This window comes from Erithacus rubecula, assembly GCF_903797595.1.
Source record: "Erithacus rubecula genome assembly, chromosome: 2".
NCBI classification, from domain to species: domain Eukaryota; kingdom Metazoa; phylum Chordata; class Aves; order Passeriformes; family Muscicapidae; genus Erithacus; species Erithacus rubecula.
The window spans coordinates 984,486-1,007,209 of record NC_136685.1 but is presented as its reverse complement, the minus strand read 5'-3'; the positions used below and the strand labels follow the sequence as shown (position 1 = coordinate 1,007,209).

Sequence of the window (22,724 nt, the reverse complement as noted above, 5' to 3'; positions counted from 1 at the left end):
TGTGCTCTGTCTGCACAGCCCCACCTCTGCTGCAGCGAGTGCATCACTCACAGATGGTAAAACAATCTTAAAAAAAAAAAAAAACATAAAGCGAGGCCATTACATTTCAAAACCTCCACCGGAGCACGGGACTCAGAGCAAGCAGGAAAGAATGTCACACACAGGGAGTAGCACAGGCAGAACATACTGTCTCACTTAGCAAGCATGTGCGTGCCCCCATTCCTCTCCAGATGATCGTGTCCCATTGTTCCCACAGTGCCACCTCACCCAGCACTCAGACACTGCCCTAAGAAAAGATCGGGACTGCATCACTGGGGAAAGGTCGGCAAATGCTTTTTCCAGGGAGTAACACCATCTCCCTGTCAGAGATAGAGAGTTCACACACTGCACTGACAGGAATAACCAGTGCAGACTGAGCTGTCACACCTCCCCAGGAAAAAGGGCATTATTCTGCTCTGGGACACTCAGAAAGCAAAGCTGTTATTCCAAATAAATTTCAGGTTAGGACAGCTGCAGTGCCAGAGTTTACTCCGGAAAGCAGATCAGCCCAAATGATTACGACAGCAAAGAGAGTCTGATGTCATGCAGTTCAGGAAACAAAAGCCTCTCCACAAACTGGGGGCCAACAGAGCCACAACCTCACAGGTGAAATCCAAAGACACACCAGGATTTCACTGCAGGGTCAGCTGCAGCTGAGGCCACTCCCAGTCGGACTGTGCAGCTTCACTGAGTGAAGGCTTCAGCAGCAACAGCCCCGAGCTCACCCCGACCACTCCACAATGCTCTGCAGCCCCAATGCCCATCCCTCAACCTGCGGTGGTGCAGCAGAGCTGACCTCTACAGAAGCAACCTGAAACCATAACACAATAATTTAGCCACGTCAAAATTTCAATTTATTTCATTTGTCTGCCGAGAGGGAACTGAAATCCAAAGAAAATACCTAAATATTACTTGTAGTGAGTGTAGGAGAATACAGAAAACCCTGCATCTCTTTGTCTCAAAATGATCAGTACTAAATAAAGCACACTGAAAATATGACACAAACAAAACAGCTTTGTTCTCCAGTATGTGCCCTGTCAGTGCAGAGCAAGAGATAAAGCACTTCAGGTATGGAATACACTGTGAAGGACAGAGCCAGAGCTTCACACTTCTTTAGAAAAAGGGAGAAAGGAAACCTTTTTTCTAATATTAAAGCTACATTTGTAACCATTCTGCAGAGCCTCACCAGAAAAGGGACATTCTGACCTCATCACGCCAGCGTTTGGCTCACACTAAACCAAACGGTGACAGCTCTCAGCAAGCAAAGGTGAAGAACTGCAGGGAATCCCTGACCTTATTTTGACCTCCAAATTTCCATCAGAACAATTGACCGTCTCTCCATCAGCGCCCGTTTTGCAGCGGTGGAGCCGGAGGAGCACGGCCCCATCAGCGGCTGTGCCGCAGCGCCGGAGCCTGCCCAGCCAGGGCAGGGCGCCGAGCCAGCACCGAGCACAAACCAGCTTGTGCCGACAGCCCCCAGCACCAAAAACACCGCCGAGAATCTGCACTAAAAGGGTCTGTTCCAAACGAGAGCCAGTCTGCTTGTGCTTTACACTGCCAGCTCACGCGCTGAGCAATGGGTGCGGGTGGGACAGAAACAAGCCCGTGCGAGCTGACTGTGCTTGATCCCGATTGCAGATGACAAAGCAAAGCAAAAGCGAGGATTCAAAAGCCGATGAGCCCGGGTAACCGGCTCAAGTAACTGGCCACCTCGGCAGCAGGTACCATCTACGCTCCCCAGAAAACACCGAGAACTATCCGCTCTCTGATTTTCGCCGTTCCCAGGGAGAAAGATCAATGAAACGCAATGCACACCGAGAAGGCCGGAGCCACTCCCAGCTCCCCAGCAGCAACAGCTGGCCGTCACAGCGGCCTGCGGCAGGGGCACACACCGCCGCCTGCGCTCCGGCCGAGCCGCTCCGGGCCCGAGCAACCCTTCTGAACGGACCCCCCGCGGGCCCGGCTGTCCGGGGACCGGGGGCAGGAGCGCCAGGGATGGGGGGAGGCGGGAGAAGCGGCCGCGCGGGCCCCGCCCGGGCCCCTCCGCAGTCAGCTCCGGGAACCGGCCCCCGGCACTGACCTCCTCGCGCCGCTTCTGCCAGCGGCCGCACGGCGACTCCTCCAAGATCTCGGACTCGTCCTCGCTCTCCTCCTCCTCCTCCTCTGGGGGCGCCGCGGAAGTCACCGGCGCAGACACCGAGGTCATCCCCGGGCCAGACGAGGCGGGTTCCGGCTTGGGGTCGGAGCCGCTGCTGGGCACCTGCTTGGACTCGCCCTCCGACATGCTGCGGTCGCACACCCTGCGGGACAGGCGCGGTCCTTGAGGCGCGGTGCAGCGCCAGGCCGAACCGGGCCCGCCGGCCGGACCGGGCCGCGCCCCCCGGGCCTGTCAGCCGAGGCCGCGCCTCGGGCCTGCCAGCGGCGCCCGATCCAGCCGGTCCCGGGGCGAGGCGGGGGGCGAGGGGTGGGAGCCGCGCACTTACCGGGCCCGCGATAGCTCCCGGTCCCGAGCACGTCCCCGCCGCAACCGCCGCGCTGCGTAACGCGCCGTGCGGGGCGGGGCCTCTGCCGCAGCCAATCAGCGCCGCGAGCGGCGCGTCAGCACCCGCCAATGGCCGGCGGGCGGGGCTGCGCCGTGCCTCACGCGATAGGGGGCGCCCTGCGCGAAGGGCCGTGAGGGAGCGTGAATAGGGCGGGGCAGCTCCCTGCAGCAGCCAATAAGATAGCGGGAGTGGACCCTAAGGGTCGCTGATTGGTCGGTGGGCGTGACTCAGCCTATATAAGGCGCTGTCTGCGCGAGGGCCCCTCATGTAGAGGGGCAGGGCGATAATTGTGGTAGTTGTGAGTGTGCGTGGCTTTATCTGTGCGAGCGGGCGCCCGCGGCACCGGCTGCCGGCGGCATCGCCGGCTCCAAGTCCGCTGTTCTCCCGGAGGAGCCTCAGGGCAGGTCGAAGCCACCGGTGGGCCGTGTAGGTAGTCCCGGGGCGGAGCGGGCCGCGGTGCCGCTCTAGCCGCGCCTCTATGGTCGGCGCTTCCGGCCGCCGAGCTTCCGGCCGCGCGACTTCCGGTCGCCGCCCGCCGGTGCGAGGTCCCGCCACCCCCGCAGTCCGCCCGCGCCCCCGGTCCGGTCGCCGCCGACCGAGGCCGCCGCGGCCGCAATGGGCGCCTATTTGTCGCAGCCCAACACGGTGAAGAGCTCCGGGGACGGCGCCGGGCTCGGGCCGCGCCCGCTGCACTTCGGGTTCAGCGCCATGCAGGGATGGCGCGTCTCCATGGAGGTGAGGGGGTGAGGCTGGCGGGGCGGCCGCGTCCGCACCGGCGCTCCGGCTCCTGCGCCCACGGGCCCCGGCGGCGCCGCGGGGCGACAGGCCCGGGGCTCTCGGTCACCCCCTCCCTCCCGGGGCCGCCCCAGCCTTTCCCGAATCCTGAGGGCGGCCGCGTGTTCCGGCTCCTGCGGGAGAGTCCCCCCTGCCGTGGGGATCGCGTGCGGCTGCATAAACCCCTGCGGGAAACGAGGGATGCGGGGTAAAAAACGAAGAAAAGGAGCGTTTGGTGCTTGAGGTGAAGCATTAAGTGAAAGCAAGTGGGAAATTCTCAGGGAAAATGACTGGTTTTCTCCCTAAAATGAAGAGTCGGTGTCTTCCTGTGCTTCCTCCCTGTTTTTATTTGCTTATAGGAAAATTTATAGGAAGAATTCTCATGGCTGCTCAGTCTCCTGTTGGCAGTCCTGGCTTTGCTGGGCAGATGAGCTACCCCAGACCACACCTGGCTGAGCACGCAGGTGTTTGCCTGTGCTCCCCCGGTGCAGGAAGCTGCAGAGCTGCTCCTAAAGCTCTTGGGTGCTGTGAGGGCAGTGGGGCTGCTGACCCACTGCTTTGTGAGCTTCCTCTGTGAGTACCAGTGGTGTGCTGGCTTGTTTTCCCTTCTGGTCAGCCAGTAAACAGCTGGATTCAGTAAGGATTAATCCTGGCCCTGCAGGCACTCCAGGTGTATCTCGGTGTTTGGTTTGCAGCTCTGTGGCTGGTTTGGAGAGGATGCCCCGTTCAGGCTCTCAGATGTTGAATTTTTGCTGATATAAGTTGTTAAGCTGTTTTGTCAGACACTTCACCACTCCTTGCAGTGGGACAGCAGTTGTACAGGTGGCACATCAGTGCCTGGGCTGTTCCTCCTTGCTGTGTGTGAAACCCTGGGCTCTGTTTCTCGGGGTGGGAGATGCAGAATTGGTGCTGGTGCTGCTGAGCCTCGCTCAGCACGCAGAGCTGGCTGACAGTGCCTGAGCTGTCCCTGCCATGGCAGGGGCACAGGGACACTGCTGGAGCACTGAGGGTAATCTCCAGGGTGATTAAGGTGCATGTGAGCAGCTAAATGCAGCCACGGCTCTGGCACCCCTTTGCACAGGGCTGGGTGTGCTGGGGAGCCAGGCTGGGAGGAGGGAGAGCAGAGTGCCCAGGTTTGTGGTGTGGGGGCTCCCTCAGCCCTCCACAGCTGGGACAGGGCTCTGACTTTGCTCACCTGGGGCTGTCACTGGTACCTGTGCAGAGGCAAAGCCCCGAGCTGCAGATGTGGCTTCTGTGGCCAGCACCTCTGGGTTCTGTGTGCTGGCAGAGGCAGCACTGAGGCCAGTGTGCCTGGCTTAGCTGAGCTACCCAAGAAACAAGCATATGGCAGCAGCTGAACCTGCTGCAGATGGCTTCTGAGCCTGATGGGGGAAATGTGTGTTTTACACACAGCTGAGCAGTCAGTTTTTCTTGCATTCCAGCACTCTGTGTTTTTCTCTCTATCTTATCTTCGTGTGGGGATTTGTTTTGTTTTGTTTTCCTCATGTTCAGTTGTACTTTTGCTCTTCTGCAAGGCTTGGAGAAAGTCGTCAGCACATGGTTGTGCTCAGTGCTGAGGTTCTGTGTGTGTTGGTGAAGCCAGAGTGTGCACCTGGCAGGACAGGTATTTGGGGTGTAAGGAGCTTTTTGTCACCTTGTACTTGGGCTTTAGGAGCCTTCAAGTGAGGTGGGTGGACAGGGCCCTGAAGAAATACTGTAACTAAGTCCAGACAGGTTGCTTTGGGAGTAAGGAAATGTTTGGGGCAGATGAAGGACTCCAAAGATAAGAATATCAGAAAAAAAAAATTATTAGATACTAGAAGCAACAAAGGAAAGGGTTGAAGTCAGTGTTATGGTCCAGAGGAGTTCTCTGGGCATAGTGGGAGGCACAGGATGTGGTTGGATGGGGCTTTTCCAAGCTCTGTGCTCCTGTTTTGACTGTACCCCCACAGTTTGCAACTTCATTCCTCTCCCAGGCTTAGAGCAAAAGCCCTTGCTTCAAAAACTGCCAGAGTTGGGTTCAAAATAGAAAGATTTTAAATGAACTCAGAGGTTAATTTATTAATTTACTTACTCATTTCAGCTGAATTGGGTGCTTGATGTTTCAGACAGTTTTTCACCACTGTTACAGCAGCCACTCAGGTGAGTGGATGGATAGCAGGGAGAGGATTTTTGGAACCTTCTGGCACACAAGGTGACAGTCAGTGAGAGGACAGTCAGTGCAGCTCCCTGAGCAGGCTCCAGGCTGGGCTGGGTGCTGCCAGGAGCTGGCTCTGCCCTGTCAGCCCTCCCTGCCCTGTGCCTGGGCTGGCTCAGTGAGGGGGCTCAGCAGGGGCTGCACACTCTGGGTTTGATGCCACTGCTGCCTTTCCTCCCCACCACCATTTGCATCTCTTTAATTACACTGCTCTTTGGTCACCTGGGACTTACCCCAGTTATTGTGTGGGGGGTTCACTGTCTCACCAGCTTCTGGGAATGTCAGGAAAATGCTGCTTCTTTGTCCCTGTTTCCATTTGCTCCCTCCAGTGAAGGCTGGGAAATTTCCTGCATTCTCATCTGGTCATTATTGGTTTTGACTCAGATGGTCAGAAGCTCTTTTCATGCCAGTGCCAGCAGGGCCATTGCAGAGAGTGCTACATAAACCCAGAACCTCACTGTTCCTGTGTCTTGAGCAAGGAACAAAGTTCTCTTTTTGCAAGATACTGGAACTTTGGAGAGTGAAGAGACTTTGTGAGGAGTCATACATAAAAAAGCAGTGGAGCTCAGTGGTTGCTGGGCTGTGATCTAGTCCTGTGGTGTGTAAATTTGGGATATTGCTGGCAGCATGGATACATCCAGATATTTGAGACTGCTGTCTTGGAGTGAGCACAGAGTTTTGGGGCAGCTGTAGCACGTTCAAGGTGATGAACCACAGAAAAGGTAACATTGCTGAACATACCACAGGATCCATGTTCTTCCTGAGGCAGAAGTGTGGAGTGTGTCAGGTGGTGAGGGCTGCACTTGAGGGAATGTTGGGAGGTTATGTGGGCAGGGAAAGGCCTTAGGAGGAAGGTTCAGCCTGGCCATCTGTTCCAGGCTCTGTGCTGCAGTACCAGGGTGGGTTTGCTTGTCCTTAGGGGAAGGAGCTCAGGCCCTTGGCTGTAGAATCACAGGGTGCTCTTCTCAAAGCTGGCTGTTCCAGAGACCTGTGGATGGCTTGTGGTGTTACCTTGGTGCTTTCTCCAGAGTTGGGAATGGAGCTGGGGAAGGGTCTGGAGCACAGTCTGGTCAGGAGGGGCTGGGGGGAGGTGGGGAAGGTTCATCCTGAGAAAAGGAGGATCAGGGGACCCTCCTCACTGTTTCCAGCTCCTTGGCAGGAGGGTGCAGCCTGGTGGGTCACACCAGTCTCCAGCAAGCAACAGACAGGAGAAGGGGGAACAGTCTCGAGCTGTGCCAGGGCAGGGTCAGGTTCACTTCTGTCCAGTTTCTTCATGGAAAGGTTTGTCCAGCCTGGCACAGCTGCCCAGGCAGGGTGGAGTCCCCATCCCTGGAGGGGTTTGAAAGCCCTGTGAATGTGGTACTTGGGGGCATGGGACAGCTTTGGGCTGGCAGTGGTTGGGCTCAGTGGTCTCAGAGGGCTTCTCCAACCCAAACAAATTTGTGTTTCTGTGGTTTTCTGTGGGTCTAATGCAATCCCTGTCATTCCAGGCCTGTGCTCTCTCTTTCAGGATGCCCACAACTGCATTCCAGAGCTGGACAGTGAAACAGCCATGTTCTCTGTCTACGATGGACACGGAGGTAACTGCACCTGCTTTGCCCTGTCCCCTCTGGGCTGTCTGTGCCTGCTGAGGCATCCCTCTGGGGCTGGGAATTCTGCTCCTTGCTGGGAAGCATTGCCTTTGATAGATTCCATCAGCAGAGCTTCTTAGGGCTCCTGGAAGGGAGGCTGGGGTTTGATCTGAAATTGAAATTAGGTTTGTATTCCATCATTTATGCCTTTTGAGAATTGCTGGTTTTGTGGTGGATTAGCTGAGCAGGAAAGTCACAGAAGAAAAAAGTGGTTTGAAAAATCACCTGAGATTGAGTCTAGGCAGTGCCAGGTGTTCTAGTGGGTGCCCAAGGAAAGGTGTAAATCAAAACAGGCAGATCCATTCCCTGTAAGGGTTCCTTAAACTGGAGATTGCAGCCTTTCCATCTTGGAGACATGCTGGAGTCTTCTGGATGAACTAACTCTTCACAGATTTGTCTAATTGCATTTTAAGAAGATTTCTATGTTTGGTGATTGTTTGCACTGTGCATTTTGCATAGAATCATTTGAAAAAGATGGTTAAATCTGCTGCCTGATAATTTCACTGTAGTATCCATGACACAAGGAATAAGTGAATAATCAACTTTGGTAGTACTTTTCACTTTGACTATTTTGGACTCCATGTCTTTTTCCAGTCACAGGAGTCCTAGGCTTGTCTCTGTGTCTGACTGAATATTGCTATTAAATATTATTGCTAATATTATTATAGAATTTCCTCTGCCAGTATAATATAAGACCTCAAGATTCTGCTGTTAAATCTTGCAAATTATTTTAATTTTGATCATCCTGAGTGATCCCTCATGTTTTACTGACCTCTTTTCCTGCTAATTTATGTTGATGTTGAGCAGCATATCTTTTCAAGGAGCTCTTCCAGTGGCCATCCTCCATTCTGAAAACTGCTCCTCCCTAACCTCCCTGCTTTTCTTGTGGCAGCTTAGCATGGAAAAGATTTATTTGAAAGCTCTTTGAAAATCTGTGTGCAGTAGATGCAGTAAACTGCCTGTTTCCTGCTGTTATAACTGTCCAGTTTGTGACTGTCACTGCTGCCTATATAGCAAGTAACTTCCAAAGGTGTCATCTCAGTCTGAAGAATCTATTTCATCTCCTGAAATTTATTTTTTTTCCTGAACTTCACCTTAGAGGGTGCAGACACCCATGTGGAGCAGTCTTTGAGAACAGGAGGATGGTGGGTTAATGCTGAGGGACAGAGAGTGACAAGGAAATGGGATGTAGGGATCAGGAGCTGCCACCTCAGGAACTGCTGTGAAATAAAGATAAGGGGCATCTACCAAAAATGGGTCAAGAGTGAATAGTATCAAACCATCTGCTCTCCTCTGAGCTCAGTGTGTTGGTTTCTCAGCTGCCAAGGTCTTACTCTGTGTATTTAATTTCAGAGACTTTGGACATTCATGGCATTCCTGTTAGTGTAGGACATGAAGTATTGTTTAGGATTCTTAAATACAATGGGGAAGATTCAAGATAGGCACAGCATGGCAAAGCATTGGCATGAGTTCCTAACTCATATTTTAGTTTTCTAGTGATTGAATCTCTACAGCCCTTCCTAGACAAACCCTATCAGGAAGGATTTGGATATAGTTGAATCTGACTCAGAAGAACAGCTTTTGCCCATTCCCTGTTATGGTGTGATTTTATTGATGTGTTTGTTCTTCACTTGGAAGCAATTTCTCAGCTCTCTCCAATGTAAGTTTTTGGGTGGGAACCTTGGTAAGCATTATTAGCTGGCAGTGCAAAAACTGAATTCAGCTTCTCTCATATACCTTAGTCATCTCTCTGCCTGAAATTCTCCAGTAACTTCCTGTTCCAGATAGGCTGGGAAAAGTTTTTATTACTGTGTTATTTGAAAAAGGGTGAGTTTGGGGGTTTCTTTATGTATTATCATTTTCCTTATCATTCATCAGTTTTTCTCTTATGTTTCCCTCTTGTGGACAAGCCTTCCAGTGTTTGAAATATGCTGCTGGGCCAGTTTTTTGCCTTCCCCATCTGCTTTTCTATGTGCTCTGACCTCCTTTCCTCCAGATTCTGGAGTGTATTTGGGCACTCTGCCCCTCGAGTGGGGAGCAGGGAGTGTTTGATCAGTCTCTACTGCTGTCTACTTGTGCTTTAATTTTTCTTTTAACAATGTGTCTTCATTGGCACATATATCACTTTGCTCATCTGTCTTGAGGTTTGCTTCTCTCCCTTTGCTATTTGCCTTTTCACTATTAAAAAAAATACTGTGATTGTTTTAAACTTCTCTGGACTCGAGGGTTTCCTGTTACTCTTCCAGTCCATTCCCTGGTTCCACAGGAGGTGGGCCAGTGGCTGGTGGTGCTTTTTGCCCCCTGGGGTTAAACCACAACAGTCCTTTCTTGGCACCCACCATGGGCTGGAAGGCTTGGAGCTGGTAATGGATGGAGCAGAGCATGGCAGAGGGGATCTGTATCTAACAGCTGCAGGCCACAGTGCTGGTTCAGGTGTTCCCAAGGCCAGTTCACCTGAGCCACAGGAGCCCACGTGGCTCTGGTTGTGCAGGCAGGCTCTGGTGTGCTGTGCCCAGCCACCCACACTGCTGCTTCTTTGTACTGTGACAGGTCCAGCTCAGCCTCAGGATGTTTCTGGACCCTGCAATGGGACCCTCCACCTGCCTGCAGGTTGCCCTGCACCTCTCCATCTTTCTGTACAGTCATTTCATTTGTTTCTCAGTTTCTGGCTCTAATTTTTCTTCTTTGTGAGGTGTGAGCCATGTTCCTGTGTCCTACATTTTGCTCATTCAAAAACCTCAATGACTAGTCTGATCCCTTACAACTCACACTACTTTCTTGGCCCTATTCAAGATAAACTACAGAAACTCATCATCTCTCTCTCTTTACTGTTCCTTCTCTCTTAATAGCACGTTCAGAATCTAAACAAATGCCTCCCATGCCCTATTCCATACCTGACACCATTACATACCAAGCTTTTAAAAATCTTCCAGCTGCTCTAGGATGGGCCTTTGACTTGAGCTGTCCCTCAATACTGGTTATCCCATTTATCTTGCTGTGCTCTTTCCTGTGCCAAGTGGCCACCCTGTCTCCAGAGAGGTTCATCTCTGGGATCTCACTGCCATTGGTCTGGAAAACACAGTAGAAGACAGAACACTTTTTATTGCTCAGTTCATGTTGGTAATGCTCCAATAGAACCTGCAGTGAGCAAAAGCTTCCCTTTCCTTCTGCTTTCACTGACATGTGAAATTAAAGATTTCCAGATTGGCTGGACCTAAAGAGTCAGCCTAAATGTCACTGTGGGCCTAAGTTCCCTCTCAGGAAGTTCACAGCATTGGCCAGACCTGGTGATTTGAAGCTCTGAGGTTTTCCAGGGCCATCTGCCCATCCTATGGGAAGGTGTGAGCAGGATCCCCCCACTCAGCTGCTGTGTCACTGTTCTGTGTCTGGAGCAGCTCTGCTTGTGTCCCAGGGTTTACCTCAGAAATTCCATTGCTCAAGAGCAGGTTCTGACTGGAAGGATCAGTGTGTTTAAAGAGTTTCTGTTCTTTTCCAGGAGAAGAAGTTGCCCTGTACTGTGCCAAGTACCTTCCTGAGATCATCAAAGACCAGAAGGCCTACAAGGAAGGCAAATTGCAGAAGGTAAGAAGCCACCTCTGCCCTCTGAGCTCCAGCACAGAGGAAAGCCCTGGTGTCAGTGCCAGCTGGGTGTGAGCTGTCCAGGCAGGTGATGGGGTCTCCATTCTTGGAGCTGTCCAGAGCCTGTTTGCCATAGTCCTGGCAGCTGACTCGGGGTGTCCCTGCTGGAGCAGGGGGATCAGGAGGACCCTGCAGGTCCCTGCCTGCTGCAGCCATGCTCTGGTTAGTGACAGTGCAAGCTGGAAGAGCCTGGATTGCACAGTGTGGCAGGCTGGCAACCTGCAGGGCAGGGGCTGCTGCCCACTCGTGTCTGTGTTCACACACAGGCCCTGGAGGATGCATTCTTGGCCATTGATGCCAAGCTCACCACAGAGGAGGTGATTAAGGAGCTCTCCCAGATGGCTGGGCGGCCACAGGACGATGAAGATGAGAAGGAGAAGGTTGCTGATGAAGATGATGGTAAGTCAGAGTCTACTGGACAGACAGGGCTGTAGAGCAGCAGGGTCACATCTCCCTGGGCACAAGGTTTTCTGTCCCAGTTTCTCAGTTAAATTGTGGCTGAGTGGAGCTACTGCCCCTTGGCATTGTCCATGGCTTTGTGCTGGTGCTGGGGGAACCCTTAGATTTGTGAGCTGAATGCTTTGGATAACAAAGCAGCCTGTCACCATCTCCTAGAGCCTCCTCCATGGGCTGCAGGGTTCCACACTGTCACTGTCAGACTAGGAATGGTGAATGATACAGCAACACCTGCTTCCTTCTGGGGCAGAAAAGAAGTGATTCTCTAAAAAGCAGCTGCACTTTCATAGATTAAATTGTGGAACACAGGATAGAAAAAGCTCATTGGTCCAAGAAAGCCTTTTGAAAACATGCTTTTACCAAAACATCACATAGCTCACACACTGTTCTGTGATCAACACCAGGTGCCAATCTCTGCTATTAATTCCTTCTGTTCTCTTTGAGCAGCTTGGGAAAATGCAAGCTGCATCCTTCCCTGAATCTTCACCAGTATCCACACCATGATATGTCAGGAACTCTGAGCTGGTCTCAGTTGTGGAAGGGAAATGATGTGCTGTGCTCAGCTCTCCCTGACTGGTGGCAGGGAGAAAGGATTGAAGCAGATCCTGGTTTTCAGCAATTCTTCTTCCCACAAAGAATCAAGTGTTCCACCAGCAAGTGGCTGCCCAGGAGGTGTTTCCTGGGGTGAAATCCTGTGCTGCTCTCCCCAAGTGCCTTGTGACCAGCCTTGAGGCAGATGCAAGGTCATCATGTCACCTTGAACAATGTGTCCATCTGGAAACAATGAATTTGTTGTTTCTTTTTCTCCAGCTGATGGGGGTGGGTAGTTGGTTTTTGTTTTGTTTTTTTTTTTTTTTTTTGTTCTATATTTTCAGGAGCATTTGGGCTATCTGTATTTGTTTTCCTTTTGGGATTTAACAGCAAAGCAAACAATAAGCAGGAGGGTGGCAGCAGGGAAGCAGTGGTCTTTGGCCATGGTCATGGGGGAGAGTCATCCCACTTTCTGTCCAGTCCCACTTGGGAGATGGCCAAAGCTGTGCTCTCACCTGTTGTACCTGTCCAGATGGCAGCTGGTGGGGATCCCTGGGGTGTTTCAAGCCTGTGGAGCAGCTGTTCTTGTTCCCAGCTGCAGCATTAATGACCAGAGCTGCACATGGAAATGGTGACTCTGCTTCCCTGCAGCTCCCAAGGAGCCTGTGCTGTGTCCCCTGCCACACCCTTGCTGTGAACACCCTGTGGTGCTGTCAGGCAGCCAGGGAGCAGCAGGTCTGGGCCGTGGGGCACTGGCAGGCTGTGCTGTGGTCAGAACTGTGGCCTTGCTGCTCCCATCCTGCTCACCTGTGGGAGCTGTGGGAGGGCCCAGGCCTGGCTGTGTGCTCAGAGCCAGCCCGGGCAGCACTGTGGAGCTCTGCCAGCAGCAGCCTCAGCTGGGGCAGCTCACCAGAGAGCCCAGTGTGCTGGGTGTGCTGCTCTCTCATCCTCCCTGTCCTTTCCCCTCCCTCTTCCGTTTGCAGTGGATAATGAGGAAGCTGCTCTTCTGCACGAAGAAGCCACCATGACCATCGAGGAGCTTCTCACACGTTATGGACAAAACTGCAGCAAGAACCTCAAAGCCAAGTCTGTAGCTGCAGCTGGGGATAACGCTGTGGAGGGGACAGGCAAGCAGCATGATGGGGAGTCAAATATGAATGGAGAGGCTGACCCAGGGGAGCTCCCCGGCCACAAGGAGAGGAAGAACGGGAAGCCAGACGAAGAAATCACGGGTATTTCCTCCACCTCAGACAAAGCCAGCGCTGGAGGCAACAGCCCTGCTCTGCAGAAGCCTGAACTGGGCAAAGGTGACGAGGCCGTCACCTCTTCTACTGGGGAGGCCGGGCCCTCCTGCTCCTCCACGGGAAAGCCCCAGCGCACAACCAAATCCAAATTTTTTGAGGACAGTGAGGATGAGTCAGATGAGGTTGAGGAAGAGGAGGAAGACAGTGAGGTAGGAAACAGCACTGGAACAGAGTGGCCTTCTGGCTGGGCAGAATGCATTGCTTATGGTGGTACTTGAGGCGAGTCTCTGGCTCATCTAGGTGTGCTCCTAGGAGCAGGTGTTTCAGGCTGATCCTTTGAGGCCATCCCATAGGAATGTTTGGGATTGTTGAGCTAACCCTGAAGGACACGCCCTCATCCTGCAGCGGCCAGAGCTGATAGCCCTTGGTCCTGCTGCATGCACCATCCCTTCATCCACTGCTGTAGTGATACCAGCTGCTCTCATTGTAGCCATCAAGTGTGGGGGACACAGGGCAGGTCACCTCACAGCTCTGGGGAACTGACCATTGGTCCCCAGGATGGAGGGACCGGTGGAGGACAGCACCGAGTGTCCTGTGTGACTCCTGTGGTTTCTCTTCTTTCTTGTAGGAATGTAGTGAGGATGAGGACGGTTACAGCAGTGAAGAGGCAGAGAATGAAGATGAAGAAGATGACACTGAAGAAGCAGAGGAGGATGAGGATGAAGAGGAGGAAATGTTGTTACCGGGCATGGAGGGGAAAGAGGAGGTGCACACTCTGTTTTTGTGTTCTCTAGTTTAGTGTGGAGCCAGGGGCACTTGGGAGACTTGGCTAGGGGTTGTTCCTGTTCAGGTGGGGATGGAACACCGTGGGCCATGTCCTGGGGCTGAGGGAGCTGCTGACAGCCTGGGTTGGTGCAGAAGCTGAGGCATGGGCATGGATGTGGACAGCAGGTTGGGATTGAAGAGGCTGCTGGGCCTGAGGTTATGGGAGAGCATGGGGTGAGAACAGGAGGGCTCTGCTGGCAGCACTGCTCCAGAGCACAGCATGGCTCCTCACCAGGCCGGGGCTGTGGCTCTTCAGCCCTTGTCAGCACAGTCAGGCAGGCCAGGACCCAGGAGGTTGGGTAAAGGGGACGTGGCTTCCAAGGTGCCAATTTCTCCCTCTGGGGAAATGTCCTGACTTGAAGTGAGGGTGTTGTCAAGCTGGGCTGGGGTTGGAGTTAGTACATTAGAGGGGTGAGTACAGATCATGGAACAGCAGAGAATCCTGCCCCACCATGCTGCCTGAGGCTGGGATGGAGGTGTTGCCTAGCCCTGCCCCTCAGGGAACACCCTCCTGCTGTTTCCCCCTTCCCTCGGGCTGTCTCTGTTCCACGTGCGCTTACGGGGTGCGCTGCAGCACCCCGGGATCTGGGACACTGCGGGGGCTCTGCAGCTGCTGCCAGTCCCCTCGGTGAGCTGAATGAGACAAACCTGACCAGTGGTGTCCCTCGCAGCCCGGCTCGGACAGCGGCACCACGGCCGTGGTGGCTCTGATCAGGGGCAGGCAGCTGATCGTGGCCAACGCCGGCGACTCGCGCTGCGTGGTGTCCGAGGGGGGCAGGGCTGTGGACATGTCCTACGACCACAAGCCAGAGGACGAGGTGGAGCTGGCCCGGATAAAGAACGCTGGGGGCAAGGTCACCATGGACGGCAGGGTGAACGGCGGCCTCAACCTCTCCAGGGCCATCGGTGAGCAGCAGGGGCAGCCCTGCCAGCATCCCTCAGCACAGCTGGGCTGCCAGCACTTAGGGAACAGTTTTTAATTGATGAGTCAAACCTCTTTGCTATTTGTTGGGAGATTTCAGTCTGATTGGAAAAAATGGCTGTGAAATAGTTGGACATCCCTGAAAAGCAGCATCTGACACATCCCAGGCTGTTGTGCCAGCAGCTGAGTTTTCAGAAACCACCACATGTAAACTGTCCCAAAACCAGACTGCTGGATCTGGAACAGGACTTTTCCTGCTTACTGGGTTATTGGGGAATCTTTGTGTGTTGCTTCCTGGGGACCTGGCTTCATGGCAGTGTGAACCCATTTATTTATCTGAGTGTGTATAGAAGGACCCAAACCACTGAAATCATTATCTTAGTGTAAAGATATAAAAAACATCTCTGGGATGGAAGTAATGAGTTTATTATCTAGGGAGACACTGGCATTCCCACCTGCTAGTTTGTGGTAGCCCTGGGAGTCCCTTTGTAGGATGATTCCTGATAAACTGCTAGCCAGAGCTGAGTGCCAGTTTTCTGTGAACTTTGAATCACAAAATGAACCCTGAAGTAGTTTGGGTGGGAAGGGAACTTAAAGCTCAACCAGTTCCAGCCACAGCCAGGGGAAGGGACCTTCACTAGACCAGGTTGTTCCAGGCCCCATCCAGCCTGGTGTTGAACACTTCCAGGGATGGGGACAGCCACAGCCTCTTCAGGTGACAGGTGTGCTGTGTGCTCTTGGCCTGGTGCTGGTTGATCCAGCAGGTGGGAAAGGGGCACTTGGTTTGGAGTAAAGAGAAGCTGAGCTTGCCAAGACCCCTCTTCCCTGGGCTTGCCAGAGCTTAAACCAGGAACCTGCGCTGGTTCCTGTGCATCATGGCCCACAGCCAGATCCCAGCCTGTGGGAGCACTCGCTGATCCCACTGGGAATGCCCACAGGGCAGTGCTGCTCAGCAAACATCCTCCTCCCCACCACAGGGGATCACTTCTACAAGCGGAACAAGAACCTCCCTCCAGAAGAGCAGATGATCTCTGCCTTGCCTGACATCAAAGTGCTGACAATAAACGATGACCACGACTTCATGGTCATTGCCTGTGATGGAATCTGGTGAGTGGTAAGGGAGCCGTTGTGCTGTGGGGCATTGCTGCCCCAGCCTGTCTCCAGAGCTGGGTCTGAGCAAGGCACGTGTGCTGCCTTTGCCTTTCTGACGTCTCTGCTCTGCAGGAATGTGATGAGCAGCCAGGAAGTGGTGGATTTCATCCAGTCCAAGATCACCCAGAAGGATGAGAATGGAGTCCTGCGGCCACTCTCCTCCATTGTAGAAGAGGTAAGAGGAGCTCTGCTGTTCCTGCAGCAACGTGGTGCCTCTGCATCCCATCTTGGTGCCTGGCTCTGCCCTCCCACTCCCTCACAGGGGTTCCCTGAGTGCTCCAGCCAGCGTCCGACCTCGGGGGTGCTGTGCAGCCAAAGGAATTTCTGCCCACATTGATAAATGTGGGGCTGCTGGGGCCACCTCTGCTCCCTGTGGGAACAGCATTTGACTGACTGCTGCAGAGTGTGGCCCGGCAGCCCCTGAGCCTGCCGGGTGCTGGAATGGGCCCAGTGCCTTGGGCTGGTCCCAGCGTGGATCTGTTCCCTCTGCTGACTCCTCCTGTCCCTCCCCAGCTGCTGGATCAGTGCTTGGCTCCAGACACCTCAGGGGATGGCACCGGCTGCGATAACATGACCTGCATCATCATCAGCTTCAAACCCAGAAACACACTCCCCCCTCCTGAGAGCGGGAAGCGGAAACTGGGGGAGGCAGCAGCACCAGCAGAGGAGAACGGTGGGGACAGCACCAAGAAGGCCAAACTGGAGTAGCAGGGCCCGCCTGGGGACTGGGCTGTGCTCACCAGACTCGTTTCTTACCCATGCTGAACTCAAGACTCCAAGTCTTGTCCTTTTTTTAGCCTTAGCAGAGGCCTTGTCTGTCCGTGTCCTGGTTGGGGGGTGGGCGGGTCTGGTTAGAGGGCGTGTCTCACAGTTCATCCGTAACCATTCCAAAGAGGGAGCGAGGCCGAGCGGCGCCGGGAGCGCGAGTCCGTGTCAGCAGCAGGAGGATGTCCCCCATTGTCTCCATGTGGTTGTTGCCATTTCTGTGCCTGTGAAATTTCTGTTTGGAGGGAAGAACTTTTTCACTGTTGCGGTTTTTTTAATCTGCACCCGATTATTTAAGGCCCTTTCTGTTTTTATTTGTGAAACAATCTGGTGGTGGTGCTGCAGGCACGCCGTGTTCAGTTGTACACTTTGAATCAATACTTTTTTCAAACTAAAATATGAGAAAATAAAGCGTGGTCTTGGTCTTCCATTCTTTCCTGGAGGGGTAGGTGAGGAAGTGAACATTTGTCCCTAACCAAACCCTATGGAGATAGGCTGAGACAGCTGGGGACGTTCAGTCTGGAGAAGGATCCAGGGATACCTTAGTCACAGTGCCTGAAGGGGCTCCAAGAAAGCTGGAGGGACAGGACAAGGGGAAAGGGTTTCCCACTGCCAGAGAGCAGTGGGATTAGATGGGAAATGGGGAAGGCATTCTTCTGCAGTGAGGCCCTGGCATAGGTTGCCCAGAGAAACTGTGGCTGCCCCATCCCTGGAAGTGTTCAAGACCAGACTGGACAAAGCCCAGAGTAACCTGGTCTAGTGGAAGATGTCCCTGCTTGTGGCAAGGACAACAATGAGCTTTAATTTCCCTTTCAGCCCAAATCCTTTACTCATTCTGTGACTGCCCAGCTCTGAGCAGCAAACCATCCAAAGCAGCCTTTTCCCCAGGATGCTGCAGTGGAGTGTGAGGATCCCAGTGCCTGACACTACACAACCTGCCTGGCACTGGGTCCCCACCTGCAGCCCAGGGTGTTACTCTATGGTCCCTCCACACTGGCCTTACTGCAGGACAGACCCCTGTGGGGATCAGCACTGGAGCTGCTGCCTGCCCCTAGCCCTGCAGCCTGCTCTCAGGGCAGACCAGCTGGTACAGGCAGGGCAGAGCCACCACAGCCCCTGCCTTGCCTGGGTGGCCTCTTCCTCACACAGGTGCAGAGGAGCTGCCTGTTGTGCACACCAGGGGGCTGCACTGCCAGGGGAGTTTTGCCACAGGAGACAGAGGGACCCTCAGAAAGCAGCTTTATTTCCTAGTGTGCCTCTGGGAAAGGGGTGGACAGGGCTAGTGCAGGGTGCAGCAGTGCTAGGTGCAGCTGGCACCCACCCAGGGCCCGGCTCCCAGGGCGGGGCATGCTGGCAGAGGGGGACTGTCCCCTCCGCCACAGGAGGGGTTAGAGCCTATGTGTGGATCAAGACTCTCCCCTCAGGCCCCCATCACTCCCCAGGGACACCCACGGAGCTGCCCCTATCACTGGTGGCTGCCAGGGAGTCCCCAGAGAGGCTCTGCCCGGACAGGGCACTGCTGAGGCTCTGCTGCCGGGCAGAACGTGGCACGGCTTCAACCGACACCTCCACCTCGATGGTAACGCCTTCCCTGCAGACAGAGAGCAGCCTCAGGGCAGCGGCACAAGGGGACACCGCCCCTGCTTGGCAGGGATGGGCGGCGCCCCAGCCCCCAGCACAGCCACCCTGCTCACCTGTCCGAGGCGTCCTGGCCCTCGCTCAGCATGCTCCCTGCAAGGGCCACAGTGCTGGCTGACTGGCTGTCCTGCTCCGGCCACGCCGGCCCTGGCCGCGCGCTGCGGCTGCTGCCGGGGAGGGAGACAGCGGGGTCTGGAGCTCCATCCTCACCTGCTCTGGGGCTGGGCAGCACTGCCCACAGCTCATTCACTGGGGACACAGAGCACACCGTTCCCGTGGGCTGCTCCCGCCGGGGCGGGGGGCACAGCCCGGGGCCGGCAGCTGCGTGGGCTCACGTTTAGCCAGGTTGTCCAGCTCCACCACGCCGAGGTCTCTGGGCGCGCGGCCGCCCCCGCAGCCCCAGCGGCTCCGGCACAGCGACAGCACCACGGTCCCGTACACGTAGGTGAGCACCAGGGGCACGCCCACACCTGTGGAGGGCCAGTGGTCACTGCCCAGCCCCACCCCCCTGCCTCTGCTCCCAGACATCCCCCACAGGAACAGCCCCACTCCCAAACACGGGCAGTGCCCTCAGCACTCACCCACAGTGAGAGCTGTTATGATAGGGGACACTAAGAGAGAGAGGAGGACGCTGCTGGTGACAGAGAGGCACTGCTGGCACCCGGAGAGGCTGCTTCGCCGGCTCTGGCCCAGCACCTCAAGGACAAGGCAGAAAGGTGAAGAGCTCTACAAAGAGCACAGCCCCAGGGACACAGCCTCTTCCCAGCCTGCCAAAGCTGCAGCTGAAACCACCCAGACCCAGCCATCTCCTCAGGGACAGCCACAGCAGCACTGCTGCCACAGCACAGGTGTACCTGGAAATCCCCCCTGCAACCCCTCCTCCTTTTGCCCACCCTGACCCCGCTCCCCAGGCTGAGCACACCCACACTGGCAGGGGCTGCTGGGGGGCAGCAGAAGGTCCCAGCAAGGAGGGACTGTGAGCTGTCAGGGGTGGCACAGGGATGTGCTGACAGTGGTCAGGAGTGGCACAGAGATGTGCTGTGGGCAGCAGGGAGCACTGTGGGTCTGTCCAGGCCAAGGACCATGGGCTACCAGGCTCAGCAGGGAGCAGGACCACAGGGACTCCAGGACCACCTGCCAGTACCTTCCTACCCATGTAGATGGGGATCCCGATGGTAATGACAGGGACAGCAACACCTGCAGCAAGGGAGATGACCATGGGCGCTCCCAGCACCATGCCCAGTTGCCACAGGATCCTGCGGGTCCGTGACCACGGCCTCTTCCCCCAGAAGGTGCAGCCAGAGGGGCTGTGGGGACACAGCGGGGCTGAGCCAAGGTGTCTGCGAGGGGCAGGCAGAGACCAGCACAGCCTGGCTCTGTGCCAGGGGGCACCCATGGGCTCACTGCAGAGCAGGCTCCCCCACCCTGGACTCCAGCTGCCTCCTACAGGGTGCCAAGAGCTGGCCCCAGCCCTGCCACAGCCAGCAGCACAGACCACCCTGCTCCCCCCAGCTAACCCCAACCCTGGGGCAAGGCCTGGCTGCCCCCATCCCAGCCCCCGTGGCCCTGCACTGACCTCAGAAAGTGCACGTCAGAGATCTCCCGCAGGCAGAGCCAACAGAAGAGGCACCCACAGACCGTGCAGTTCATGCGGTTGCAGCTGCCATCGTTGATCTTCATGATGAAGGCGCTGCAGCGAGGACAGACCTTGATGTCCTCGGCCTCAGCTGGGGGGAGATGAGATGGGATGGGAGAGCAGCACAGAATAGTGTGCATCCATCCCAGCCTGTCCCAGGCTCTTCCCACCCCACAGGTGCCATGGGGGGAGCCGAGGTCCCTATACACATCATGGCCCAACTGGCACAGGGGCTATGAGACTGCAGCAGAGGCAGAGGGAACTCTGGATCCTGGCTCCAGCTGCCCCACAGGCAGGCAGGAGGCACAGAGGCACACAACTGTGCCAAACCCCAGCCCTGCTGCTCCCACCCTGGGCCAGGGCCTCACCATTGCCCAACTCCTCCTGCTGGGCCAGCTGTGCCGTGGGGGTGGCCAGGCTGGGGGCCGGTGCACAGGGGCCATCAGGGTGCCAGGGCTGCCGGCAATGGTAGCAGAACTCAGTGCCACAGCCCTCACGGCCACAGGTGATGCGGGGACATTCGGCACAGCCGTGGGCGAAGACAGCGTAGCTGTGGGGAGAAGGCAGTTGGAGCTGGGGGGAGCAGGGTGCCCCACCCCGGCACAGCCAAGCCAGGCTGTGACAGCCCCGGCCCAGGAGAGCCAGGATACACCTCAGCAGCCCCCCTGCCCAGCATCCACACCCTGGGGCTCAGTGGCTAGCACAGCCAAGGACTCCAGCCTCGGCAGAGCTGTACAGGCCCCGCAGGCAGAGCGGTACCCAGCCCAACACAGGACAAAGTGATGAGGAACCTGGCCTGGGAAGGGCTCGCAGGACACAGGCACACACTGCTGTCGCGGGAGGGGGCCCACGCCCACCCCCGCATTGCCATCTCTGTGCCGGGGCCGGCGGTACCTGCAGTCAGGGGCAGGGCACCAGCGGGTGCCAGGGTCAGCCAGCAGCAGGCGCCGCAGCAGGAACTCCTCGTACTTGTCGCGGAGGGCGGGCTCGGGCAGCAGGCGGTGCACGTCGTTGGGGTGGAGCACGGCGGGGCAGTGCGGGCAGCAGGCGGGCACGCGGCTCTCGCGCACGGCCAGGCGCAGGTACTGCTGCAAGCAGGCCCGGCACGAGCGGTGCGAGCAGCAGCCCAGCCTGGGAAAGGCCTCGGGGGGCTGCGGCAGCAGGCACAGGGGACACTCCTCCAGCCCCTGGCCCCCGCCCAGCGGCAGCACCACACGGGTCTCCTCCGGTTCCTGCGGCTCCGGCGGCGGCTCCGGCGGTGTCTGCCCCCCGGCGGCCCGCGGCTCCCGCCTGAAGCAGCCCAGAAGCCGGCGGGGCCCGGACGCACGCGTGGGCTGCTCCATGGCGGCCGCCGAGGTAGCCACCGGCTGCTGTTGGACTACGGAGGGCAGCGGGGAGGTGCTGGCCCCGGCGCCGCCCCCATGGCCCGGCTCCTACCTGGGCCTCAGCGCAGGTAACAGTGCAACCATCCCCAGCTGCAGCCGGCGCCGCTCAGCCTGCAGAGGAAGCGCTCCTGAGAGCGAGCCCGCGCCCGGGAACAGCCCCTCGGCACAGAGCAGCCCCACACACCCTGCCACGGGAACAGCCCCTCGGCACAGAGCAGCCCCACACACCCTGCCACGGGAACAGCCCCTCGGCACAGAGCAGCCCCACACACCCTGCCACGGGAACAGCCCCTCGGCACAGAGCAGCCCCACACACCCTGCCACGGGAACAGCCCCTCGGCACAGAGCAGCCCCACACACCCTGCCACGGGAACAGCTCCTCGGCACAGAGCAGCCCCACACACCCTGCCACGGGAACAGCCCCTCGGCACAGAGCAGCCCCACACACCCAGACAAGGCTGAAGCACCTTTCACTGGAGTTCAGTTGCCAAGGGATGCAAGACCCAGTTCATTCAGTGACCAGGAGCCAGGTGATTCCAGCAGTGGGTTAAATCCCGTTTTCCTTGCTCACAGCTCGCGAATCCATGGCCACACTGATTCCCTCCCCCGGTCCTTCCCTCCCCTGCCCTCCCTTTCTCAGCAGCACTGCCCACAGCCCACAGCCCGCACAGCATTCCCTGTCAGCGCTGCCAGAGGCACTGCCACGAGAAGGACCCAGTGACACTCAGGGGGGACCGAGCGGTCCGAGCATACCTGCTCTGCTGGGCCGAGCACCGGGCGGCTCTGCATGCCCCGGGACACTGAGGGCAGCTACAGAGCGCGGGGACACGGCGCACAGGCGGCACCGGGAACCATCGCTGGCAGCACGGCACGGCCACGGCCCGACACATCCAGCGGCCCTGCGACCCGCAACGGGCCAGCAGCGACCCGCGGGCGGGCCGAGCCGCCGGGAGAGCACGGCGAGCGATGCGGGCGGGGACCGGGCACAACCCGGGACAGGCTGCGCTGCGCCCCGGCACCGGCCACAGCACGGTGCGACCGGACAGCCCGCGGCCCTCAGGCCCAGCAAAGCCCTGGGTGTCCCCGGTCTGACCGGAGGGACACCGGCAAGGGACTCACCGGGGTCTGCCCTCAGCACCGGCGCTCGGCGGGGCCGCACCCGGTGGGCACCGGGGGAGGAGCCGCAGGCGCCCCTGAAGGGATACAGAGACCGCCAGCGTCCGGCAGCGGCCCCGGTCCCGGTCCCGGCGGTGCCACCACCTCCCGCCAGCCGGAAGGGGCGGAGCCGCGGCTGTCCCGCCCCGCCCGGCTCTGCCGTGCCCCGACTCAGCCCAGCCCCGCGCCCCC

At 56.9% G+C, this 22,724-nt stretch overlaps 3 protein-coding genes across 4 annotated transcripts in view; 1 reads left to right on the top strand and 2 right to left on the bottom strand.

Moving 5' to 3' along the window:
• The window catches only part of NRBP1 (nuclear receptor binding protein 1), a 33,919-nt gene extending 31,273 nt beyond the window's left edge, over positions 1 to 2,646 (bottom strand). The window contains exons 1-2 of the mRNA XM_079298317.1: positions 2,523 to 2,646; positions 2,120 to 2,339 (exon numbers count right to left, since the gene is read on the bottom strand). Of these exons, the coding sequence (XP_079154443.1) occupies positions 2,120 to 2,323 (204 nt within the window). The 5' untranslated portion in view covers positions 2,324 to 2,339; positions 2,523 to 2,646. The remainder of the gene's footprint in view (positions 1 to 2,119; positions 2,340 to 2,522) is intronic.
• Positions 2,647 to 2,821: 175 nt separating this feature from the next.
• PPM1G (protein phosphatase, Mg2+/Mn2+ dependent 1G) lies at positions 2,822 to 17,129 on the top strand. Its single transcript, XM_079298315.1, has 10 exons — positions 2,822 to 3,317; positions 7,064 to 7,133; positions 10,681 to 10,766; positions 11,090 to 11,222; positions 12,794 to 13,263; positions 13,683 to 13,820; positions 14,551 to 14,785; positions 15,779 to 15,908; positions 16,026 to 16,128; positions 16,467 to 17,129. Exons 1-10 carry the CDS (start codon positions 3,198 to 3,200, stop codon positions 16,659 to 16,661), a joined length of 1,680 nt encoding a protein of 559 aa, XP_079154441.1. The 5' UTR covers positions 2,822 to 3,197; the 3' UTR covers positions 16,662 to 17,129.
• Positions 16,878 to 22,645, bottom strand: LOC306798339 (E3 ubiquitin-protein ligase RNF19B-like). Of its 2 annotated transcripts, XM_079298320.1 has the most exons (10): positions 22,493 to 22,645; positions 22,131 to 22,276; positions 20,887 to 21,488; positions 20,361 to 20,542; positions 19,933 to 20,083; positions 19,501 to 19,663; positions 18,938 to 19,052; positions 18,692 to 18,826; positions 18,413 to 18,605; positions 17,941 to 18,309 (listed from the first exon to the last, which is right to left on the bottom strand). In XM_079298320.1, exons 3-10 carry the CDS (start codon positions 21,333 to 21,335, stop codon positions 18,150 to 18,152), a joined length of 1,548 nt encoding a protein of 515 aa, XP_079154446.1. In that variant the 5' UTR covers positions 21,336 to 21,488; positions 22,131 to 22,276; positions 22,493 to 22,645; the 3' UTR covers positions 17,941 to 18,149. The 2 variants fall into 2 exon arrangements, with proteins under 2 accessions (XP_079154447.1, XP_079154446.1); XM_079298321.1 differs by lacking the exons at positions 17,941 to 18,309; positions 22,493 to 22,645 and adding an exon at positions 16,878 to 16,953 and having other exon boundaries at positions 22,131 to 22,174.
• Positions 22,646 to 22,724: the final 79 nt, after the last annotated feature.

What these genes read in the sequence shown, in the direction of transcription:
- LOC306798339 (XM_079298320.1), bottom strand. Translation starts at nt 21,335, where the DNA reads ATGGAGCAGCCCACGCGTGCGTCCGGGCCCCGCCGGCTTCTGGGCTGC. An exon ending in TGCCCTGCCCCTGACTGCAG is followed by an intron (nt 20,543 to 20,886) that starts GTACCGCCGGCC and finishes TTCTCCCCACAG; the next exon opens with CTACGCTGTCTTCGCCCACG. An exon ending in GCTGGACAACCTGGCTAAAC is followed by an intron (nt 18,606 to 18,691) that starts GTGAGCCCACGC and finishes CTGTGTCCCCAG; the next exon opens with TGAATGAGCTGTGGGCAGTG.
- PPM1G (XM_079298315.1), top strand. Translation starts at nt 3,198, where the DNA reads ATGGGCGCCTATTTGTCGCAGCCCAACACGGTGAAGAGCTCCGGGGAC. An exon ending in TGTCTACGATGGACACGGAG is followed by an intron (nt 7,134 to 10,680) that starts GTAACTGCACCT and finishes GTTCTTTTCCAG; the next exon opens with GAGAAGAAGTTGCCCTGTAC. An exon ending in TCTCCTCCATTGTAGAAGAG is followed by an intron (nt 16,129 to 16,466) that starts GTAAGAGGAGCT and finishes GTCCCTCCCCAG; the next exon opens with CTGCTGGATCAGTGCTTGGC.